This window comes from Jaculus jaculus, chromosome 6 (genome assembly GCF_020740685.1).
Source record: "Jaculus jaculus isolate mJacJac1 chromosome 6, mJacJac1.mat.Y.cur, whole genome shotgun sequence".
In the NCBI taxonomy this organism is placed as follows: domain Eukaryota; kingdom Metazoa; phylum Chordata; class Mammalia; order Rodentia; family Dipodidae; genus Jaculus; species Jaculus jaculus.
In genome coordinates, this window is record NC_059107.1 from 119,647,625 (window position 1) to 119,673,262 (window position 25,638).

Sequence of the window (25,638 nt, forward strand, 5' to 3'; positions counted from 1 at the left end):
CCATGGTAATATCCTCCCTCCTCGTCCCCCGCACTTTCCCCTTTGAAATTCCATTTGGTTTAAAAATCTTAATCCCAGCTTCTAGCAATGGGACATGCCACAGTGGTTGAAGCACTAAAGCCTACTGGCCTGGAGTCAAAATTCCCCAGTACCCACGTAAAGCCAGATGCATAAAGCAGCACATCACCTGGGGTTTATTTTCAGCAACAAGAGGCCCTGGAACAGTTATTCTTTCATTCTCTAATAAATAAACAATAAATAAATGATTTGGGGGGGGCAAGGTAGGGCTACAGAGATGGCTTAAGTCACTTGCCTGTGAAGCCTAAGGACCCAGGTTCAATTCCCCAGTACCCATGTAAGCCAGGATGCACCAGGTGGCCCATGCACATGGAGTTTGTTTGTAGTGACTACAGGCCCTAGCATGCTCACTGTCTCTATCTGCCTCTTTCTCTCTCCATCTCTCAAATAAAAACAAATAAAAAGCAAGGTGGAGGGCTGGAGAGATGGGTAAGCAGTTAGAGGCACTTGCTTACAAAGCCGAATGGCCTGGGTTTAATTCCCCAGTACCTGCTGAAAGCCAGATGTACAAAGCACATGTGTCTAAGTGTCTGGAGTTGTCTGCAGTAGCACTAAGCCCTGACATGCCCATTCTCATTCCCTACTCCCCCTCTCTCCTTGCAAATAAATAAAATACTTTTAAAAAAAAAAAAAAAAGGTAAGAGCTGGAGAAATGGCTTAGTGGTTAAAGGGCATGCCTGTGAAGCCTAAGAACCCAGGTTCAATTACCCAGAATTGACTGGAATTCTTTTGCAGTGGCTGAAGGCCCTGGAGCACCCATTCATTCTCTTTCTTATAACATAAATAAATAAAAATAACATATTTAAAAAGGCAAAAAGGGGGATGGAGAGATGGGCTTAGCAATTAAGGCACTTGCTTGTGAAGCCTAAGGACCCAGGTTTGATTTCCAGGTCTCATATAAGCAGATGCACAAGGTGGTGCACAAGTCTGGAGTTTGTTTGCAGTGGCTAGGCTAGAGGCATGTCCATGCTCACTCTCTTTCCCCTCTCTCTGTCTCAAATAAACAAATAAATAAATGAGGTGAAAAGGAAAAATATCCTGGGGTTCTCTATTTCCATGCATACACCCATACACACACACACACACAAATAGTAATAGGAAAAACAAAAAACAGCTCCAAATTTCCCAGAAACTCTAGTCCCCAAACTCCAAAAGCTCAAGGGCATAGGAAGAGTTCTATCAAATACTTAATCACCTAATACCTCCTTTCTTACACAAGTTGTTAGAGAAAGAAAGGGGAAAAAAAAGACACAGCAGAGGCTGGGGAAAGAGCTCAGTGGATGCAAATGTTTAATAACAGAGCTTGATCCCGCCCCCCCAGAGCCTGTATCAAAGCCAGAAGTTGTGGTGGATTTCTTCTGTACTCCCAGCATGTCAACAGTGAGATGGGAGTCAAAGAGAATTTTCTAGAACTTCATGAACTAATATAGCAGAGTAGATGTGAGAGACAATGAGTTGTTCTTTCAGTCAGTTGAAACCTTAGCTCCTTTATACATACACACACATATAAGTGTATACACATACACACACAGACACACGTCTATCTAAAAAATAAGAACTAAATAAAATGCTAGTTATACAACAGTGTAATAATACATAGAATACTGCTTGCTCCAGGGAGACAAAGTAATTTGATTTCCAAAATAAATATTTAACATTTATCCAACAGACTCAGTGAACAAAGAAAAAAACCTGGCTGTAAAAGAACAGGCAGTGATGGCTGGTGATAAGACTCATTGGTAAAGGATTTGCCCAGCATGTGGCTCAAGCCTCTTGGTTCAGTGGCTCAAGGTTCTTGGAAGTGACTGTATTTAATGGTGAGCTTTTGTATTCATAAGACAAAGATAACCATCGTTGATGATAATTTGTAACACAGTACTTCATGTCCTGGCTAACATTATAAAGACAGAAATTATGCAGTATGATGTGGTGTAATGATAGATTATAAATAAAACTGCCACTATCAGAAGTTATGGGCAGGTGGGGAAACAATAATTTTAGTGAAGTTACTAGATCCAAAATTAACAAAAAATAATCGAAAGCACTCTTCTGTATACTGAGAAGACAACCAAAAATATAATTTAAAATGGATACTATTCGCAACAGCAGAAGCACATATAGAAGTGAATGCAATGTTCTATGAAGAAAACTATAAAATTATAGTAATAATCAACTTATGAACTGATAAATATAAGCATGTGAATGACACAGTATTAAAAAGCTATACTTTTCTCTTTCAATCAAAACTTCAGTGTAATTACTATAATTTTAGAAATTGAAAAAGAATTTAGAGAACCTTAGTGTACTTATCAAACTTATGAGATCTGGTTAGATTAACCTTACGATTTTGGGGGCTGGGTACATATGGAAGGATACATTCCACTCTATCAGACATACTATATAAAGTCAAAGGTGACAAGGAATAGACAAAAAGACCTAGGAAACAAGAGTTAGGAGTATAGAAGCAACTTGACCAGTGAGATATTAAGACATACTGGGCTGAAGAGATGGCTTAGTAGTTAAGGCACTTGGCGTGAGAAGCCTACAGATCCAGGTTCGATTCCCCAAGACCCACATAAGCCAGATGCACAAGGTGGTGCAGGTGTCTGGAGTTCATGTGCAGTGTTTGGAAGCTCTGGAAAACCCATTTTCTCCCCCCTCTCTCTTACAGTCTGCCTCTTTCTCTCTCCCTCTCTAATAAGTAAAATGTTTTTAAAAAGACAGTAATAGCAAAGAAAGTGTGCAACCTGTAGACAAATGCATCTACTTACAAAAAATTTACAAACATGGTGGTGCATATCTTTAATCCCAGCATTCGGGGAGGCAGAGGTGAAGAGGATGGATGACTATGATTATGAGGTCAGCCTGGGACTACAGAGTGAGTTCCAGGTTAGCCTGGATAGAGTGAAATCCTGCCTTAAAAGAGAAACACTGGGCTGGAGAGATGGCTTAGTGGTTAAGGCACCTGCCTGCAAAGCCTAAGGACCCAGGTTTGCCTATCCAGGTCCCACACAAGCCACATGCACAACATGATACAAGTGCACAAGGCCACAAATATGCATAAGGTGGTACATGCATCTGGAGTTCTAATAGAGTGGCTGGAGGCCCTGGTATGCCAATTCTCTCTCATTAAAAAAAAATAATAATAACAAAAACCCTTGATATATAATAAAGTACACAAAGTGGGGTAAGAATGTACTTAGTATGACTTACTAAAAATCCAGTTCACTAAAAAACAACTTAATGCAAAGCAGATTGTTGGAAATAAAGACCTAGTAAAGGGCTGGAGAGATAGAGGGCTTAGTGGTTAAAATGCTTGCCTATGAAGCCTAAGGACCTAGGTTCCATTCCCCAGTACCCATGTAAGCCAGATGCACAAGTGGATCATGCATCTTGAGTTCATTGGCAGTGGCTGGAGGCTCTGGCACATCAGTTCACTCTCTCTGTGTGTCTGCCTGTCTGCATCTCTCTCAAATAAATAAATAAAAATTAAAAAAAATAAAAAGACCTGGTAAAAGGCAAAACTACAAGTCAATAGAAACATGAAAAACTAGAAAGAATTGTGGTTTCTGTTTAGTGGAGGATAAAGTACTAGTAGAAATGACAAAAATATTATTTACAATGTCTGAAATTGAAAAGGCAAAATTATCTAGAATATATAAGGATTTCTGCATATATATTGACAGCAACCCATATAAAATTGGGCAAAGGTGCAACAAAAACCATTAATTTATAAGCTCAAAAATCATCGATTTATTTATTAGCATAAAAATCTTTAGAAATCAGAAAATACAAAGTAAAACTAAACCATACCTTGTAGACCAATTAAAAAAAAATCCTATGATGTGGATGATGTCAGGTTTTGGCAGACACAGAAGGTAAAATAACCTTCATGCACTGAATACAGTATTTCTGAAAATCAGTTTACTTCAAGCTTCCATAGCCTATCTACATAGTAGCAATTCCACTCCCTAGTACACATCCCCAAGAAACTATTACATAGTTCCTTAAGAAGCAATGCAAAGGATATCCACCACAACATAATCTGTGTGATGGAGACAAAAATCCAATCAAGGAAAAGATGGTAAAGCATGGCAGACACACACCAGAACCAGAACCACTTAGAAGCAAGTAAGAAGAGGCCCATACAGATGACAGATGTAGAAGACCCACACCCAACCTGAGTGGATCTCAAGAATCAGAAAACTAGAAAGCCAAGTTACAAGATGAATGAAATAAGGAGTTATATCACACATGAAGGAAGAAATCTGCATTTTTAATTCTGAAAATCCACAACAAGCTTCTAAAATCACAAATGGCTAAGATCAATATACTTCCGGAAGACTTGAATACCAAAATATACTTTAGAAAACCAAGCCTAACTAGAGTTCTAATTTCTAAACTCCCAATAACCCTTGTACTAGACACTAAGGAAAATTAGGTTTCCATGACTGCACATAAATCTTAGATGGTTTTACAGAAAGACAAATGAGGAGGATGGAAAGTAAGAATCTGTACCTTTCAATGTATCCTGTTGGTGTGTCTACCAGACCATCAAGTCTTTCTTGAAGAGCTGCAAGAATCTGAGGATTTTGCATCATCTGAACAGTTAGCTGACGTGCTTAAAAAAAGAAAAGGACGTTGAAAGAAGGATTTATGAAAATGTATTATGCTTTTTTTCCCCACAGGGTAATTATGAAGTTTTCCTAACTAGCCAATAAAAGGTTGGTATAATTAGAAATGGGCAGAGCAAGCTAAGGAAAATATATTCTTGGGTGGGAAAACCTAGGTTCAGGCAAGTTCAGGCTCATAATGATCCCTAAAGTATTACTGTCACACTACCATGAAGAATACCCTTTCTACTCCTATTATCTTGCTTGTGTTTCACCCACCTTACACTTCAGGAAGGAAGCTTTCTCCAGATGCCTATCTAAGACTCGCTACAGTCATTTGAAGGCAGACAACACATATCAAATACACTACAAATACAGAGACAGTGTTAGCCCTGAAAGACTGAGGACTACATGATCTAGATGCTTGTTTGATGCCTAATGCAGTTTTCTGTGTGCATATGAATGAAGTTAATACTGGAGACAGCCAAACAGTTTGATGTAATGACTTTTAAAAACTACATTAGTCCAGCTGTGAGTGGTGGAGCATGCCTTTGGTCCTAGCATTTGGGAGGCAGAGGTAGGAGGATCGCCATGAGTTTGAGGCCACCCTGAGAATACAGAGTGAATGCCAGGTCAGCCTGGGCTACAGTGAGGCCCTACCTCAGGGGTAAAAAAAAGCTAATCCAAATTTAAACTGGATTTATACAAAACAAATTATGTAGCAAACTTCTTTATCAATATAGATATTACAAAATAATTATCCTAATTATTTTTCAAAGACCAATTTATTTTTCACAATAATTTAATTACTAAATGATATATATAGCTGTAACAGACATTTAGCAACGTCTGTAATGGCTACTGAAAACAATTGTTATTAAGAAAATATTGAAAGATAAAAATTGGTGAGCTCAGAAGCATTTTGATAATTAACTTCTATCTGGCTTAAAAATGAAAAGGAAGTCATCTGATGCCTCAATATTCTTGGCCCCAATCTACAGAATATAATCTTAACATAGTGCAATTCCCCATCATCATTACTGCTCTTAAAATTGTATCTGCTTAGGGTAAATTTTCAACGATTTTGTCAACATTTAATTCCATTTTCTTTTAGTAGACTTGATAAGACATATACACAGTGTTTTGCACATATTGTTTAAAAGCACTGTATAATAAGGCCTCTCCCCATCTCCTGTCTCAATTCAGATAAAACTCATGCAGCTAGCTCAAACAGCTATACTATGCACTCCCAACAGCAAGGGGTAAAAACTGACTTTTGAGGAGTCGTATCCTTACCTTCCTACCTCCCTCACTGCTTCCTCTCTCCCACCCCTGTCAACAGTCACTGAACTCAAGGTATGGGTCTGTGAATAAAGGACAATGAACATGGGTCCAAAAACAGGAATGGTAATTAGAACTCCCCTTTAGAAAAGGCATACAGGCAACCACTGCCTCCTGAATTTATTTAAAAGAACACCTTTAAGCCAGGCATGGTAGCCCACACCTTTAATCCTAGCACTCAGGAGATAAGAGGTAGGAAGACTGCTGTGAGTTCAAGGCTGTCCTGAGACTACAGGAATTCATATTCCAGGTCAGCCTGGGCTAGAGTGAGACCCTGCCTCGAAAAACTTAAAAAAAAAAATACCTTTGATTTTTGTTTCTTCACCAGTTTCTTCTTCTTCTACTTCTTCAACATCATCCAAATCTTGATCAAGTTCAGACTGCTCTTTGCTACAATATCATAGTATCACACCATGGTTCAAATTTACCAATTAACAACAACAAAAAAAAATTACAGGAAAATTTGTATTAATTTTCTAGCTCCATACATAAATAAGTACTATGTACATTTTAAGTATGTAATGCCTTGATTTAAGAGCATTTAACAAAATATAAAGCTTATACTTCACACTTTTAAAATATTACTTAGTAGTTTTACAGGAAATGAGACCTCAGGAAGCAAATGTTTTCAAACTAATATCCACACTGATTCCAAGACTATTTTGTAGCTAAATGACTGAATTAGTGAGATAAAGCAGAAGTTGAAGAGGCATTCTCATAAAATGGTAGCTAGCTGGGAAGCCCTTTTGATCGTACTACCTTTGTCCACTTTACCCAGAGCATGGACATGACAACTAGGGCATCAGCAGCTGCACTGGAGCAAGTACATGTCAGGAAACGTAAGCCACCAATCAACCAACCAACGCTGAAGACCAACGCTGAAGAAGCTGGAAAGTACAAATGTCCTAAATCCCTGATAGCTGAGACGCCCCTTTACAGGCCCATGTTCACTATCTTTGGATTTTCATCTTTCTCACTTTGTAGTGAAGGGAAGGAAGTGATAAGACCTTTGACTCTAAGGATGGACCATGAGGAAAAAAGTCCAAAAAAAAAAAAAAAAAAAAAAAAAAGCATCTTTCTCATGTTGTCTGGGGGTATCACCAAAATTTAAATTTAATTTGTGAACTTGAAAGTACATCTAGCATTTAAAACTGGGCATGTTAGAGACAATTTCCTTTTAGCTTTTTGTTTTTCTTATTAAGATATGACTAAGTAGCACAGACTGATCTCCAAACTTGATCTCCCAGCCTCAGCCTTTCGAGTACTATGATTATAGGCATGTGCTAGAATTATAGGCATGTGCTACAATGCCCCAACCTCATCATAGAAATTTCTTGTATGAGTTTACATTCTAACAATTGGAATAGAGATTTACTTGTGTTTAGCAGCAATTACAAATTAACTTTCATAAAGATAAATACCAACTTTCATATAGGGACCAGTACAGAATAGGTATTAGGAAAGTACAATTTACATTCTTGTCAACTAAGGCATATTATTATTTGTTTGTTTGTTTGTTTGTTATTGGTTTTTCAAGGTAGGGTCTCACTCTAGCCCAGGCTGACCTGGAATTCACTATGGAGTCTCAGGGTGGCCTCGAACTCATGGCGATCCTCCTACCTCTGCCTCCCGAGTGCTGGGATTAAAGGCGTGCGCCACCACGCCCAGCAGGCATATTATTATTCAGATAGATTTCTGCGACATGTACTCAGTATACACTTAGTATGCAGAGACTACTGTGTAAAGATAACACGGAACAGCCCTTCCTTTATTATCTTCAAACACTGAACACCTATATTTTAAGTCACTAAAACCTACTTCCCTTTCTATAAAGAAAATTCTTACTAGAAAGTCGGCACACTAATTTATTATGTACTGGTGTTTCATAAAACATCAGCAGATTTGACTATGTAACTACATTGACTATATGACCCAGGTACCTACAAAGTCCCATTTCAACGGAAGCTGATGGGTTCCTACTTTAAAGAAACCCTTCCTTTCTCTCTCAACTTCACAGGGCTAATAGCCATCCAAAATTAAATAGTTAAGGGAGAAAGGAAACAAGCTATCGTAACCAATTTAATCTTTTTCTAAGTTTACAAAATAAAAGCTTCTATAGTAAGATGGGAGATCATATAAACTATTTTATGATTTTAATCATTCCAAAAATCTAGAATTAAAACTAACGGATTATTTAACAAAGACTGAATGACAAGATGAGAACAGCAAAACATTAGAAGCCAGAAAGCAGGCAAGTGCTAATCAACTTATTGAGAGCAATGAAATCAAAGTAGGAAGCATGGAGGACAAGGCCAAACCATCTTCAAAAGAACAAAGAAATGGTAGGACAAGAACACTTCTGTACTAGGCTAAAGAATGAAGACAGCAGCAACAGGAAGGGTTAGTTGGAAACTGGTAGCAATTAAATCCTAGATGCCTTGCCCAACCCCTACTAGAAATACAGCAGTTTCTTCTCTGGACAAAAAACTCAATCTGGACTGAGATACCACAGACACAATTGAGAATAACTAAAATAACATGACTGGCTTTTAGTGGTTCTCATAACAAATATCCACTTTGATGACCCTATCCTAAAGCCCCAAATTAGGTAAGACCCTTATCCAAACCCTCACATTTTCTATTCAAGTACTGTTAATGTCATAAGTACATCTGCCCCCCCTCAATTTAATGCCAATATTAATAAGCAAACAACCAAGTATGGCCTCTTGTTTGAGAACAACCTATTATACACTATATCTAACACAAATAGGGGAAAGAAAATGTAAGAACAAACTGCCAACAAGGAGAAAGAAAGACTGAGGGAAGGATGTCACAATCAACACTACAAAAACAGGAGCCAAGTGGCAAAGAGCTCTTGGAATGAAAACAAGAGATTTTGAAACACTTAAGAATGTAAAGTATCTCTACATCTGTCCAGAAAGAGGTAAAAAATAAAGATAGAAAATAGGACAAAAGATAATTAGAAGACCAATCGAAGATACAACATCTAATAAGAACTGCAGAAAGATACCCCAATAAAGAAAATAGGTCAAGAAATATGCAGTGGAACTGAATAAAAGCCACTGAACTGCTAGATTGACAGGGTCTACCACTAACTGTCGACCTTAAGTGACAAAAATTAATGGAGCTGTGTGGGGGGGTGCATGCCTTTAATTCCAACACTCAGAAGGCAGAAGTAGGAGGATTGCTGTGAATTCAAGGCCACCCTGAGATTACATATAAATTCCAGGCCAGACTGTGCTAATAAGAGACCCTACCTCAAAAAACAAACAAACAAAATTAATGAGAAAAATTCAAAACTAAAGCCAGAAAAGACTGCAAAAACATTTATTTTAAAAGACAGAAAGTCATATACAAATTATCAAGAATTGCCTTTGAATACATCCCTGATACTGAAAACTTAAAACAGGGGTAGTCATGAGCCCCAGGGGTGTAAGTAATGTCTGCTGCTGTCTGGCTAAATGTATATACTATGCTTTATCAAACTGCCCAGTAAGCACTTCTCTTAATGCTCACGCCCTTATATTAATGCTACTCTCACTTTTGGTAGAGAATCTTCTCGTTTCAGATGGCAGTGACCTTGCGATGACTCAGAAGGCATCATGGTGCTGGAAAGAAGTGACAGGAGTGCTCAGCACTGCAGTATCTCTACACCCCTTCCAAGGCTCAGGGTCTATTGCAGAAGAGGTGGCGGAAAGAATGTAAGAGCCAAAGGAAGGGTAGGACTCCTTACAACGTGCTCCCCCCAGACACAAAAATGGCCTGGATATCCATGACCTCACAGTGCCTGATACTACCTACACAAGACCATCATAAGAGGAGGAAAAGATGGTGACATCAAAATAAAAGAGAGACTGATTGAGTGGAGGAGGAGATATGATAGAGAATGGACTTTCAAAGGGGAAAGTGGGTGGAGGGAGGAAATTACCATGAGATTTTTTTTTAATCATGGAAGTTGTTAATAAAAATTTGCAAAAAAAGAATTGCCTTTGAATGCTGGTGCCCTGTAGTAAGGCATCTATGAAGCAGTTCATCTGAATGAAAATGATCTTTAAAAAGTTCTGAGGCTGGAGAGATGGCTTAGTGGTTAAGTGCTTGCCTGTGAAGCCTAAGGACCCTGGTTTGATTCCCCATGACCCACATAAGCCAGATGCACAAGATGGTGCATGCATCGTTCGTCTGAAGTGGCTACAGGCCCTAGCGCACCCATTCTCTCTCTGCCTCTTTCTCTGTCGCTCTCAAATAAATAAGTAACAGTAAACAACAACAACAACAAAAAATTCTATACCTAAACTATCAACCATAAAGCACAGGTCACTTTCAGTTAGGCTAAATGTCAAAATAACTTATTTCCTTATATTCTTCCAAGAAGGTACTAAAGAACCAAAGAGAAAATAATGTGGAATATGCAAGTAAATGGCTAACCCAAGAGAAGAAAACACCAAGAATAGTAAAATAATCACAATGACAGCCTAGTAATCAAGGTTAAGCAACCCATATTAGAGCAGTGACTTAGAAAATAAATTATCACTAACATGCCTGCTCCACTCTTCCACATGTTAATGCTAGAGACAGTGTACATGCCTGCATGATAATACTGGCTGGCCCACATTCTCATGTGTCCCTACATGTCTTAACTGATCAATGCCCTGATGCCTGAACAGCTAGATAATCCTGACTACTCTCCTCATCCAAAGTACTGCTTTCACCTACAACGAGCTAATAGACTACCATCAAATTGAAGGTAACAAATACCGTGTAGTTCACTCCATTCTCCCTGACCATATTCCTACAAGCTATCAATCCACAGGAAAACGGGCCCCTGAAAAGCCCAGCAAAATTCAAGCCAGACTATAATCCTAACAGTCTGTTTGGCTTTTTATTGTCTACCTTGGGGTCTTACTAGATTTTCAAAATTAAACACTAAGGTGGGAATATACCTCAGAAGTAGAGTTCTTGACTAGCATTCCTTCACAAGGCCCTTAGTTTAACCTCAAGTACTGCCCAAGGGGAGGGGAGGAGAGCAAGAGGAGTAGGAAAGAAGGTTAAACAGATTACCACTCAAAATACAAGTGAAGAAAGGAAGATACTTATTCAGCTGGACAGCAAAGAATGCAGTTGAGAAAAGCCCAAAGAAGCTTCAATAGTTATGTTCTACTTTTATCTTTTAATGAAGTGCTTTGTTTCTAAGTTCTGCATATGTATTCAAACACATCTTGTATCTGACATATCACAATGTAGGAAAATCCTTGAGAAATACATATAGTCAAAAGGCTGCATGTATTTATGATTATTACACACAGCACTTTCTTAAAAATAAACATGGATCATGTTATATTCCATTTGTGACAGTGATTATATAAACTGTACCCAACTTCCAAAATAGCAATGTTTTAATAATGTAAATTTAAACTGTTGTTGACTACATCACAGTATAATCATTTCAAATCTGTAAAAAAGAACCAATTATCTGCTACTTACTTATCAATGTCTGCCATCTTGTAAGAACACCAAACACCTATGGAAAAAAAAAATCAGTGTTTTAAGAAAAAAAGTATATAATTTAATTAAAAGCAGTAACAGTAACATTTGAAGCCAAAATCCTCTGAATTAAAAGAAACAAACCAACAAAACACGAGGGCTGGAGAGATGGCTTAGCCTACAAAGCCAAAGGACCTTGGTTCAATTCCCCAGGACACACATAAGCCAGATGTACAAGGTGGCTCATGCATCTGGAGTTCATAAGCAATGGCTGGGCACACTCATTCTCTCTCTCTCTCTCTCTCAAAAAAACTAAATAAATAAAAATAAAAATGAAAACAAGCAAACAAAAAAAACAACACCAAAAACTATTCCAAGTATATACTCCCCTTTAAATAGCATCAGTGGGCCAGGTGTGGTGGTGCACGCCTTTAATCCCAGCACTCGGGAGGCAGGGGTAGGAGGATTGCTGTGAGTTCGAGGCCAACCTGAGACTACATAGCGAATTCCAGGTCAGCCTGGGCCAGAGCAAGACCCTACCTCAAAAAAAAAAAAAAAAAAATAAGTAAATAAATAAATAGCATCAGTGTTAAGAGAAAAATCAAGGGATGAGGATTATTAATTATACCTAAATTTTTTTTCAGAAGATATTGCTTAACAAGCACATTAAGTAGGCCATTAAAAGCTACTTACAGTAGCACTGTGAGTAAAGAAACCAGCATCTGCTAGAATTATAGAACAGTATTTATTAAATTTTTTATTGACTGTGGTCAATTTTTGCTTAGTTTTTGAAAGCTACATAGCACTTCAGAACAAATTTATTTCATTTAATTTCTAGCAGTATTAAATTTTATCAATAAAACCTTTATTGTTAAAAAGCAAAACTGGAGCCAGGCATGGTAGCACACACCTTTAATCCCAGTACTCAAGAGGCCACCCTAAGACTACCTAGTGAATTCCAGGTCAGCCTGGGCAAGAGTGAGACCAATGGGGAGGGGGGGGGGGTGCAAAAGTGGAGCATGGTGGCACACATCTTTAACCCCAGCACTTGGGAGGCAGAGGTAGGAGGATCAATTGCTGTGAGTTTGAAGCCACCCTGAGACAATATAGTGAATTCCCAGGTCAGCCTGAGCTACAGCGAAACCCTACCTCGAATAAACCCCAAAAAAAGCAAAACTGAAGCCAGGCATAGTGGTGCACGCCTTTAATCCCAGCACTCATGAGGCAGCAGTGGGAGGGTCGCCATGAGTTCAAGGCCGCCCTACAGAAGAGTGAATTCCAGGTCAGCCTGGGCTAGAGTGAGACCCTACCTTGAGAAAAAAAAAAAAAGCAAAATTAGGCTGGCTGGAAAGATGGCCTTAGCAGTTAAGGCATTTGCTTGTGAAGCCTAAAGACCCATGTTCAACTCCCCAGATCCCAAGTAAGCCAGATGCAAAAGGGGTGCACTATCTGGAGTTCAACACCAATGACTGGAGGCCCTGACGCATCAATTCTCTCCCTCTCCCTCCCTCCCTCCCCCTCTCTCTGTCTCGTGCGTGTGCTCTCTCTCATAAAGGTGTGTGCCACTACATCCAGAAGGGGGAAAAAAGGCAAAACAATAGCCCTATGCCCCTTGAAATGGTTAAGAAAAAAAGCAAGTAGCTACTTGTATCAAATGTTAAGTCTTTTCACTACTTCATGAAAGCTGAGCCTAGTGACTCAAGCCTAGAATTTCAAATTACTAAAATAATCTATCTAAATCAAGTTTAGATGAACTGTCTTTTTTTTCTAGGTAGGGTTTCACTCAAGCTCAGTGTGACCTCGAGCTCATAGCAATCCTCCTATCTCGGCCTCCTAAATTCTGGAATTAAAGGAGTGAGCCACTGTGCCTGGCTAGAAAGAATTTTAAAGTTTTTAGCTTTTAAAATATTAAAACCTTAGTACCCAACTGCAAAACCTTACAATTATTTATTACACAACTTCATTACAAGTCAAACAAAAAAATTATGCACATACTCCTAAGTATGCATATCTTCTTATAAATAAAACCTTTCAATAGCACAGGTGGACTTGAAACTCATTATATAGTCCAAGTTCATCTCCAACTCTTGGCAATGCTACAATGTCACACTTCTAAGTACTGAGATTGCAGACATGAGCCACCACGCCCAGCTGAAAATTATTTTTCATTCTGTATTATGAGTCCCAATATAGAGAATCATAACATTTTGAAATTTGTTAGGTTAAATACATAATATCTAGTAAACCTAACAATCGTGAGAAATACAGAAGTGCGGAAAGATAGCTTAACAGTTAAGGCACTTGCTTGCAAAGCTAGACGACCCAAGTTTGACTGCCCAGTACCCACGTAAGCCAGATGCACAAAGTGGCGCATGCGTCTGGAGGTCATTCCCAGTGGCTGGAAGCCCTGGAGCACTCATTCTCTCTCAATCTGCCTTTCTCTCTTTCTCAAAAACAAATAAATAAAAAGAAATATAGAAAATCTCAAACTTCCATTCTGTAAACAGAAGGATAAGTACAGTGCTAACCATTTCATAGCATTCTATTTAAGTTTTTTAAGAGTTTGAACTCTTAGGGCTGGGGAGATGGCTCAGTAAGTGTTTGCCATACAAGCACAAAAGACAAGATGAACTCTGGGTTCCATGAGACACTGACTCAAAAATTCAACATAAACCAGGAGTGATGATGCACACCCTTAATCCCAGAATGTGGGGGGGAGGGGGATGGCAGAGGTAGGAGGATCACCGTGAGCTCGAGAACACTAAGACTACAGAATGAATTCCAGGTCAGCCTGGGCTTCAGTGAGGCCCTGCCTCGAAAAAAATAAATAAATAAATAACAACAATAATATAATTGATTTAGAAAGTTACCCACCCATCAACCTCTGCCCTCCACACACACATACACCACACACACACAAATAAAAATTTTCAAAGTCTTGAGCCAGGTGGTGATGCATGCCTTTAATCCCAGCACTTAGGAGGTAGAGGTAGGAGGATCGCCCAGAGTTCAAGGCCACCCTGAGACTACATAGTGAATTCAAGGTCAGCCTGAGCCAGTGAGACCCTACTCTCGGGGGAAAAAAAAAGTTTAAACTCTTATAAAATTATCTACTCCACCTTGCCAACTATAGCTAGATTAGAATGATGAATGGCACAAGTCTTGCTTTGTTTCTTCAAAACAATGTACTGTGACAAAGTCGTGCATGTTTTCCAAAGAGGGCCTAATACCTGAACATGCTGCTTCAGAGCAATCTAAGCCTTTACCACAGTGGATTAAATTTAAATGTCAGAGCCTGAGGCAGGAGGATCACTGAGATTGAGGTCAATGTGGGCTACAGAGTGACAACCTACCTCAAAACAAGCCAAAAAGATTCAAGCAACACCCTCTATTAATATGAGCAACTTTAGTAAGCTCTCAGGACGCCACAACAGCAAACACATGACGTACCATAACACACTACTAATCATGTGAAAGAATGTATTACAAACTTTTGTAATATATAGTTAATATTTTCAATCTTATTTTTAAAAAAAACTAAAAGACCAAATTCATGTGAAAGACATAACCAGTACATGACACCCAGCAAGTACCAATGCATTCTGAATTATCCCCAGCATGGAGTCAGTGGTTCTGCACAATAATGAGCTGAGAAGGTAACAATGGTTAGAGTCTGAAAAACACAGATGTGTGGACCCGAAAATCTGCATCAACAGCAGAAGTCCAGCTTCTGACACACATGGTTCTCAGATAATCAGATCACACTGATAAAGACAAGCTTATGCTAACACACTAACTCTACAGTAGTTGACAAAAAAATAAAAATGACTATGAAACTATATTCCTTATCCGTTATAAAGTTTCCACCCTTCAGAAAGAATAATTTGGGAAAATAAGATCAAAATAGTTACATATGTATGAAAATGTCAAAACTAGGGAAAAATCATTTTTTTATTTCTGTCCAGGAATGGCAGCTCACATCTGTAGTCCCATCACTCAGGAGGCCAAGGTAGGATTGCCCATGAGTTCAAAGCCAGTTTGAGCTACTGATTTACAGGGCAGCCTGGGTTAGAGAGACCCTGCCCCCCCAAAAAAACCCTTCCATTTCTACTACATTATGTAGATAAACATTATGTCTGAAAATTAATAATTAAACGTACAAAAAAGGGATGGAGAGATGGCTCAGGGGTTAAGAGCACTTCCTATGCAAGCATGAGAAACTGCAAAAACATGGTAAGACTGCTTTAGTTGGAGCCCCAGGACCCACAAGAAGATCCATGTGCTCCTGTAACCCAGTCACACAGGAAGGCAGAGACAAAATCACAGGAGCTCAAGAAAAAACTGCAAGCTCTGGGATCAGCAAGATCAGAACAGAACAGCGACAGCAGTGGACATGCTGCCCCAGCCAGGGAGAGCACACAAGGACACCGACCCAGGCACACACATACGTAAACCATACACACAAAAGCAAAAAACGTAATCAAATAAAACTTGTTGGAATACTAACAGAAGCGTTGAAGTTTGTTTTTAATCACCTTGTGGTTAAATCCTGGACATGTCTGAGGATTTAACTCAGTCAGATCCACCCCTCCTAAAAAGAATTGTAGCCTTATCCAACATGGAAAATCTTTACAGTAACTCTCCCAAATAAAGCAAGAACTCCAAAGTGCTTTATCCTTAGCAACAACAAACCACTTCTTCTGGACAAGCAGCCCAAATTCACCTTTCTTGTGCTACTCCTAATCTCCAAGCTGTTAGCTTAAAGGACCCTATTAACATGTTCACAAGCACCAACATGAAGCTTAATATGCAAAAGGCGCCTTCTTCCTAGATCTCAAATAATTTGTACAAGTAATTTTCAAGGGCAAGAGAACAGAAAATCAGTCCCACAAAGACTTGATCAAATGAACTATAAACACTACAGGCCCAAAAGACAACCAGGCTTACTAAGTCTGAAAACAATGTCTGGAAAACTGGATGTGTCTCAGTGGTAAGGGGATTACCTAGCATGAAAGAGATCCTAAGTTTGATGTTAGAAAGGGAGGAATAGTGGGAGGGAGGACAGAAAGGACAGTATCGGCAAAGGACAGCCATCTGGAAAGGTGATGCGGCAAATTTAGAAAAATAAATAGAACTTGCAGAAACTGACATCAAGGTAAATGGCCTGTCTTTCTTAGAAAATTAAGCAAGCTGAAAGGCAGCTTTGAATGAATACTTATTCCAAGTATGGCAGAAGGTTGAAACATACTAAGAAGAGATTTAGGGGCTGAGACAAGTCTAACATACTACACACATACACACACACACGTTCTAGGACTAAAGATTAAGATAGGGCATTTTAAGAAATTAGCACCTAAAATTTTTCTGAAGTAATCAAAGACCCAACCCAGATTCAGGGAGCCCTACAAATCTTACTCAAGGAGGGAAAGAAAGGAAGGAGGAAGGGAGGAAAGGAAGGACAGAAGGGAAGAAGGAAGGAAAAGAAAGTCATACTGAGTTGTATCACTTAAAAAGCAAAACACCAAAAGCAAGTCATCTTAAAAGCACAGCACAGTAACTTCAAAGGTCCCAGGCTAGTGATTATCATTTCTCTTCAATAACAGACATCAAAAAGTGAAAGAATTCTCAGTTTATTGACTAATGCTCTTAAAACACTGTATGTGCCAGATCATAGCACTCAGGAGGCAGAGGTAGGGTGATCACCATAAACTTGCGGCCACCCTTGGACTACGTAATGAATTACAGATCAACCTGTACTAGAGCAAGACCACTCCTTGAAAATACAAAAAAAATTAATTCACGTTTTCCCTTCCTTGAAAGAAAATCAATACCCCCAATACTATATGCACTCAAAATACCTTTAAAAATATGAAAAATGGGCAGGAGAGATGGCTTAATGATTAAGGTACTTGCCCAGGTTTGAATCCTCAGTATCCACATAAGCCAGATGCACTAAGTGCCACAGGTATCTAGAGTTCATTTGAAGTGGCTAGAGCCCTGGCAGCCCATTTTCTATATGCCTCTTCCCTCTCTCAAATAAATAAATATTCCTTAAAATATGGGGGGAAAAAGATCCTTAATCATGGCTTAAAAGATTCTTTGAGGGCTAGAGAGATGGCTTAGCGGTTAATGTGCTTGCCTGCAAAGCCTAAGGATCCAGGTTCAATTCTCCAGGTCCCATGTAAGCCAGATGCACAAGGTGGCACATACATCGAGAATTCACTTGCAGTGGCTAGAGGCGCTGGCATGCACGCGTGCTACCCCCCCCCCAAATAAAAGTGAATGAGAAAAAAAAAACAAAACAGAAGATTCCTTGAAGTAAAACTACCTCCAAGCAATGAGCTACAATATTCTGTAAGTATACTCTTCTGGTAAAAGCAAAGTAATTCCAAAAGGCCTTAAGATACGAAAGCAAATGAAGGAAACACAAATGTGTTATGTGGAAATTTTTGAGATAGGGTTCTGCTACACAGCCCTGGCTAGGCTCCAATTGCTGAGTTCATGTGATTCTTTTGCCTCACCCCCAGTGTTGAAACTACAGGCGCATGCTACTATGTCCAGCTAAATTAAAAAATAATCACTGTGTAGAGTATTAAAACATTAAGGGAGTAAAATACAGCCCTATCAAAACCGTGCTGTTAGACTATCAGAAAAGACTTGAAGCATTAAAAGGTCACTTTTCTACTTTAGAAGTGGTTCATTTTGCATCCCAATGTATAGACCTCAATGAGGAAGGATGCTGATTGCCAACAACATTCCTCACAATCTGAAAATTTGAGAAGCTCTTCTCAAAGAAAGACCAGTAACTAAATTCAGTCCTTTAATAGACATTCATTAACTTTAGCATCCTGACAAACCCTTTTGAAAAAATATTCAACATATAATCATCAATAAAAATACATGTGGAGCTCACTGTGCAGTAAACATTATAGCCTTTCTTTTTATTTGCAGATTAAACACTTAGTAGGAGCATCCTTAAAAGCAGACTTAAAATTTTGACTTTCATAACCCAGGGAACTTTCCTAATCAGCTGTACCCAGATTATACATTTAGCAAGCTAATTTTTCCTTTACAAAACTTCCCAAAGAAGCAGGCAACCATTTAAAAGTGCAAACCACTCAAGAAACCAGTAAAAGTGTTCTCCAAATGCACTTTAACCAAATTTGTATTTCAGGCACCACTGTTCTTTCAAAATATTTCCAGTGGTCCAGGGAGGGGCTCAGCACCATTGATCAGCTTCATGGTTTAAACAGCGCATTGTTTTTCTTTTCTTTTTTTCTTCAAAAGTAGGGTCTCACTGTAGCACAGGCTGTCCTGGAATTCACTATGGAGTCTCAGGGTGGCCTTGAACTCATTCATGGCAATCCCCCTACCCCCTGACTCCTGAGTGCTGGGATTAAAGGCATGCGCCACCACGCCCAGTAGCGCACTGTTTTTTATCCTTAATTTTTCACTTCAGTGATATTACGTAAGAACTGGCCTGATTAGACTCCAAGTTAAATGGGCTCCTATATGAGACCACTAGCTCCTAATAGTCAGTATCTAAAGTATCATCTAATCCTACAGCAGAGGAAACCTAACTGGACTTATACGTGGTGAACAATCAGCCAGTGATAATTTATTTACATGTAGTTTCCATAGTTATGTGTGATATGCTTACATCTACTTCACAGATTAAGAAGTCATTACTTAATTTTACATTAATAAATTTCACACTGTGATAAGATCTCATCATGGTTACATGGTCTTAATAGCTTCTCCCTGGAGCACAGTGTAATCCCAGATACAGTGCATCTGAATTCCACACTGGTATCTAGCATCCTTTAAAAACCAACACCACACACAAAAAAAAATAATAATAATCAAGCAGAATATGGTGGTGCAGGACTTTAATTCCAGCACTAGGAGAGGCACAGGTAGGAGGATCCCTATGAATTTGAGGCCAGTCTGGGACTATAGTGTGAGTTCCAGGTAAGTATGGACTAAAGTGAGACTCTACCTCAAAAAAAAAAAGACCACTTCATAAATTATGGTTGCTCACTAAAGTCATCCCAGCTAAATTACCATGCTGAACTTCACTTCCTTGTTAAAATGTAATACTACAGCCTGAGCTATATAGTTGACATCTGTTGCAGAAAAAGCAGGGGAAGGGGCAGGACTGGGAGGGATATAACTCAGTGGTCAGTGTCTGCAATATAAGCATGAAGACCTCAATTTGGATGACCAGCACCCACATTAAGGAGTGGTAGCCCACCTGTAATCCCAGCACTTGGGAGGAAGAAACAAGAAAATTGGCTAGACTAGCTAATCTGCAAACCCTGGGTTCAAGTGAGAACTGTTTCAATAAAGTGTTAACCTCTGACCTCCACATGCACCCACACACACACCCATACATACACACACGAGTACTCACCACACATGCAAAAAAATAAAAAGGCTGGAGAGATGGCTCAGCAGTTAAGGCACTTGCCTGCAAAGCCTAAGGACCCAGGTTTGATTCCCCAGTACCCACATAAAAGCCATATGCATAAGGTGGCACTTGTGTCTGGAGTTCATTTTCAGTGGCTAGAGGCCCTGGAGTGCTCATTTTCTCTCTCATAAATAAATAAATAAATTTTTTTTTCAAAAAAAAAAAAAAGACAAAAATTCCCAACACTAGCCATTTTGAAGAGCATTAAGTGATGCAGTAACTCATAGGAATCTAAAACAATGCCTGAATGATTGTGCTGTAACTGGACTGTTGTATTTCCGACTATTGTATTCTTCTGTATTCTTCAGGAAATCAGAGTGCCTTTCCCCATGAGATCAACAAGTACAAAACTTTTGAGTAAAAATTTATCCAAATACATTTTCAGTACTGAAGGCAGATTTGTTATCCAAAAGGCTAGTTCCTATGGCAAGCCGAGTAATGCACTCAAATGTCTACTGCCATCATAACAGAGAACAAGGACAGGTGTTAGTCTCACCTCCAATTTGTCCCAAAAGAACTTGCTGTTCAGATGAAACTAGTTTAAATGAAGTTTAATATCCATTCTAGCAGGTTCTTTTGTGTGACGCATGTTGTAACTATTAGCCTGTGTTTTCCCAACCCTGCTTTCTTCCTTTCTCATAGCATTCATTCATCAAGACATAATATTCCATATCCAGGCAACCAACTTATTTTGTCCACGATATGGAATCTATGTCCAAGCTGATGATAAAATACTGAGTCAAAGGAATAAATTAAGAACACAATTACAGGATTCATTAAACTTATAATATAAACTTATAAACTTTAGGATCCAAAGAGACTGATTATTACTATTCCACATTAGAGAATGAAGACTGTAATACTTTGTAACTTATAACCATGTAAAATATGAACAAATTATCAAGGCTTTTTTGACATATTCAGATTTTCAGTCCAATAGACTATGCCTCTTTTAAGCTCCTTCTACAAAACTAGATAAAATAGAACTAAATCTATGTCTGGAGTTAATGCAGACAAGCTTAATAATAAAAGTTACAGCATTTTGGATTACATTAGCTCTACCATGAGCGCTTCTCATAAAGTACAAGTCACGTGCCATATTCAGTGCAAAATTTTTAATTCTATCAGTTAATGAGCCCAATAATTTTAAAAGGCACCTGTCGTCAACAGATAAACATTTTCAAGTTGGTATGGTCACGTTTTTCATTTCTATTCATTAAGCTGACATAAACAAATGCTAACTTTTACAAATATCTATACATGCCCAAAAACCTACCCAAAAAAGGCCTCTATGAAGGCAAGGTTCTGACAGATGTATAAGCGCAGTTACTGAAGCCAAGTTTGATTACACTTGCAGTTTATTATTTCTGTATGTCATTAACTTCAAACAGGTTTGCACACAAGAATCCCCAAATGGCACCAAAAAATAAAAATAAAAACTCTCTGCAGTTCGTTTTAATTAAATTTAATTTTCTCCTTACCCAAATATAGTATTACTTTTTAAAAAAATTAGTTAAAACCGACCAGAGGACATTAGTTACAAAAGATGTTTTGATTGCATCTATTTTCAAACCTAGCTAACTTTGCACTGGCCCTCCTGAAACCAGGTAAAGTTTAAAAGTTGTGTGTTACGGGTCTGGAGAAATGGCTTAGTGATCAAGACACTTGCCTGCGAAGCCTAAGGACGGAGGTTCGATTCCCTATACCCACATAAGCCAGATGTACAAGGTGGCTCGTGCATCTGGAGTCCATTTACAGTGGCTAAAAGGTCTTGGCGCACCTATTCTCTCTCTCATAAATAAACAAAATATCTTAAAATTTTTAAAGTGTTTTGTGTTCAAAGTGTAGTCTTTGAAAATACATTAGACCAGTCACAGCCTGACATGGGGAGTATTTGATCATCCTTTTTGCACTCAAATAGCCCAGCCCTCCCCAACCTAGGTCTCTACCTCTCACTCACTTGGCAGTTTGCATAGATTCAACACTCCTACTTTTCAAGTAGTACAAGGAACTTCAATAAAGCAATGGATGGGTTGGCCTAGTAGGCTTAAAAGCTGGGCAGGCCAAACCATTTGAAGGCTTAAATCGATTAGGATCAATTCTCTCCACTCAAGAAAATACCTTCGTCAAGGAGTCCATAACCACACATGGGATGTACGAAACAGAGTATGGTTAAGCGGCTTTACGCCTTTCAAATCTTGGCCTGAGAGGCTCCTTCCCCATCCTCCAATCCCTTGGGTACCAATAAAATGATGAAGCCCAAATAGAAGAGGGGAAGCGGCCTCCTATTAGATCCCTATTCCTTTTTCCGCACCCACAACTCTCCGTGAGCTCTGGGTGACCGCAAGGAAGGCAGGCAAGGGTCTCCCCGCCCGCCCCCCCGCAGCCCGTGCCCACGTGCGGAGGGAGAGAAGCCGCCAGGGTTCCCTCCCAGCGCGGCCGCCCGGCCGCCTCCAGGGGGCGGAGAGCCCGAGCGGCGCGGCGCGGCCTGCCCCGGGGCCTCGGGCCTCCGCAGCCCCTCCTTCCGTCCGTCCGTCCGTCTGTCCGCCGCTCCCGTGGGAATGTGCCGCCGATCTTCCTTCCATCCCCCAGCGGGCTTCCCGGCCCTTCGGGGCACTCGCGGCGGCGGGCGGCCAGCGCACCGGCCCTCCCCGCGGCGTGGCCGCCGACTCCTCCCGAGAGTCCCCCCGGGCGTCGCCGCGGCCTGCTCCCGTCCGCACACTCACACTCGCCCTCTCGCACTCACGCCGAGCCTCGGGCCGCCGGGAGGCCAGTGCCGTGCGCCCGCCTCACAGCGCGAGGGCCAGCCCCCGGCCGCGAGGCCCCGGAACGGCCCTCGCTTCTCCCACCACGCCGCCCTTCCGCGCGCGCAGGCCGCCCGGCCGCCTCCACGCTCCCCCATCCCGTCCTTCCAGGAGCCCAACCGTTACCGGAGGCGAATGCGGGGAGCCGGGCGGCCGGAGCTGCGCAGGCAGTGACTCAGGGCGGCGGCGGCGGGAGGAGCGGGAGGCGGCGCCGCGAGCAGATGGCGCTCAAAGAGACCCGAGAGCCCGCCGCGCGCGCTCATATACAATTAGCGTCAGCACGTAGGGCCGCTCGCCGCCCTCCCCCCCATCCCCCGGCCCGGCCTCGCGGTCTCCTAGCAACGCGCGCGGGAGGCGGGCCCGGGCCGAGTTGCCTAGCAACAGAACCGTCCTCTCTTCCCGCCCCCCCCCCTTTCCACCAGTGACCTCCATAGCCGGCAGTGTGGGATCCTCCCCAGCGCCCGCACTCCGGCTCCCAGGCTTCCCGCCAGTGCCTGTCCTCCCCTCACCGTGGACCCCGACTTCTCTGTCCTCCACGCCGCGCTGGGGAGGACATGGCAAACCCTCTCCTTTGTGGGACAGGATCCTCCCCGGCATGCTTCGGCCCTGGTCCACTTCCACGCCCTGGGTGTAGGGCAAAGGGTGACCTTGCACCCGACAGCCTAGTCGCGGTTTCACGGGGTCCTTGACTGGCAGTCCTTCGGGGTTCCCATCCCCTGTCCCGGCCTAATTCCTGCAACTCCTCGGCATCCCTGGTAACCATTTTTCCTCCCTGGCTAAGAACAACAGTTCTCTCCTTGTGACCGCCTCGCGAGCATCTTCTGCGGGTTTTTGCCTCCAACGCCTTCTAGGGATGTTCCCTTATCCTTACTTAACTGCTGTGCAATCTCCCTATTCTGGTTTAGTTCATTCGATACATGAAAGGGGCATGTTTTGTATATTGTCAGAACACTTTATAATGAAGATACTCACTATATCCGTTTCATCTTCCTGAAAAACGAAATCCTCAAGCATATGATACCTTGTAGCCATTTTTCAGTTGGTGCAAAATCGTCTAAGGTTAACTTTTTTTGTTTGGTTTTGGTTTGGGGAAAGATTGTCACTGTGTAGCCAGGGCTGGCGTTAACTTAATATCCTCTTAAGTGCTGGTGTGTGCCACCACTCCCAGCTCTACGATTAAAACAGTTGTTTTCAAAATGTGGCCTGAGTATCCCCAGACCTTAAAGTACTCCATCAAGTGCTAGTGAGATTGTTTAACTGGTAAAGTGCTTGCCTAACAAGCCTGAGAATTTGAGTTCAATCCTTAGTACCCACACAAGAAAAAAAGTACGTAGTCAATTGTGTTACTTTCTATAATGCTACTAATGATACTGTTTACTTTTTTATGTTCTCAGCCCACAATCCTACACTGAAGTTTTCCAGATACTAAGTGTCATGTGATGAGGAAACACTGAAAATAGAAGCAGATGGGAGAATATGCTTTTCTATTGTGAAGTCAGACATGAAAGGCTCTGTAAAAAGTAGTTTTCATTTTATTTTTATTATTTATTTGTTTGTTTTTCAAGGTAGTGTCTCACTCTAGCCCAGGCTGACCTGGAATTCACTAGTTAGTCTCAGAGTGGCCTCGAACTCACAGCAATCCTCCTACCTCTGCCTCACAAGTGCTGGGATTAAAGACGGGTGCTACCATGCCTGGCAAAAGTAGTTACTTTTTTAATAGAAAGGGCTATTTGGCATTAACATTGTTTTGAAATGAAAGTGTGCCCTTAAAAATGTATCAATGTTGGGGCTGAGGATGCAGCTCATTAGGTAGAAACCCCAATATGCATGGAACTTTGGTTTAGATCATCAGCTTTGCATAAGGGGTGCAGGCTTGTAATCCCAGCACTAGGTCATGAAGGGAGAAGTTCAAAATCATAACAAGTTGGAGGCCAGCCTGGGATCCATGAGAGCCTATCTCAAAAAAATTATGTAAATATATACATAATTTCCGGGGCTATAGCTCAGTGGTAGAGTGCCTGCCTAGTATGTATGAAGCCCTAGATTCAATCCTAGTATCATTTAAGCAAAAAACAAGATTTGGGCTGGAGAGATGGCTTAGCAGTTAAGGCACTTTCCTGCAAAGCCAAAGAACACAGGTTTGATTCCCCAGGACTCACATAAGACAAATGCACAAAGCAGTAAATGTGTCTGGAGTTTGTTTCCAGTGGTTGGAGGCCCTGGCACACTCAACACTCATTCATGCTCTCTCTCTCTCCCTCTCCCCCATCTCTCTCTCTTTCTCTCTCTCATCTGTTTTTTTTTAATCTATTTATCTGCCACTCTCTCATAACAGAATTCTTTAGAGTCTTCAGTTTTTTGGTCCTGTGAGCCCTCCTTCTTCTTTAAATGTTGAATTCCCTAAAACTTCAAACTGCCTACCATCTTCCCTTGGAACCCTCAAATGTAGCAGCTATCTTTCCAATTTTAAAGAATGCAGTTCCCCCTCCCCACTTTGGCTACTAAGAATCTTATTGAAATTAGTTGTTTTTCCCCACTCTAAAGATACCTCAGTTTATTCATTTTGCTACTTCACATATGATACTTTTATGTTTCTCACATTCTTCATATATATATATCCTGCTCAGTTGTTATGGTTTGAATCTGAATTCTGAAATGTCTCCCGAAGGCTGGTGTCTTGATTTGATCTCAGTGCAGCTGTCCAGAAGTGATTAGATCATGAGGTCTGTAACCTTATCAATGGATGCAATGATAGACTCATAGCTGAATAGACTTGGGAAGTAGAGGAAGGAAACTATAGGTTGTGGGGTCTACTTGGAGAAAGTAGATC

At 40.7% G+C, this 25,638-nt stretch overlaps 1 protein-coding gene across 4 annotated transcripts in view; it reads right to left on the reverse strand.

Moving 5' to 3' along the window:
• The window catches only part of Nap1l1 (nucleosome assembly protein 1 like 1), a 36,361-nt gene extending 13,308 nt beyond the window's left edge, over positions 1-23,053 (reverse strand). For 3 of the 4 annotated variants that reach the window (XM_045152425.1, XM_004650122.2, XM_004650124.3), the window contains exons 1-4: positions 22,935-23,053; positions 11,535-11,571; positions 6,337-6,422; positions 4,597-4,699 (exon numbers count right to left, since the gene is read on the reverse strand). In XM_045152425.1, coding sequence (XP_045008360.1) covers positions 4,597-4,699; positions 6,337-6,422; positions 11,535-11,551 — 206 coding nt within the window. In that variant the 5' untranslated portion in view covers positions 11,552-11,571; positions 22,935-23,053. The remainder of the gene's footprint in view (positions 1-4,596; positions 4,700-6,336; positions 6,423-11,534; positions 11,572-22,934) is intronic. The other variant, XM_045152426.1, reaches the window with a different exon arrangement.
• Between the last annotated feature and the right edge of the window lie 2,585 nt (positions 23,054-25,638).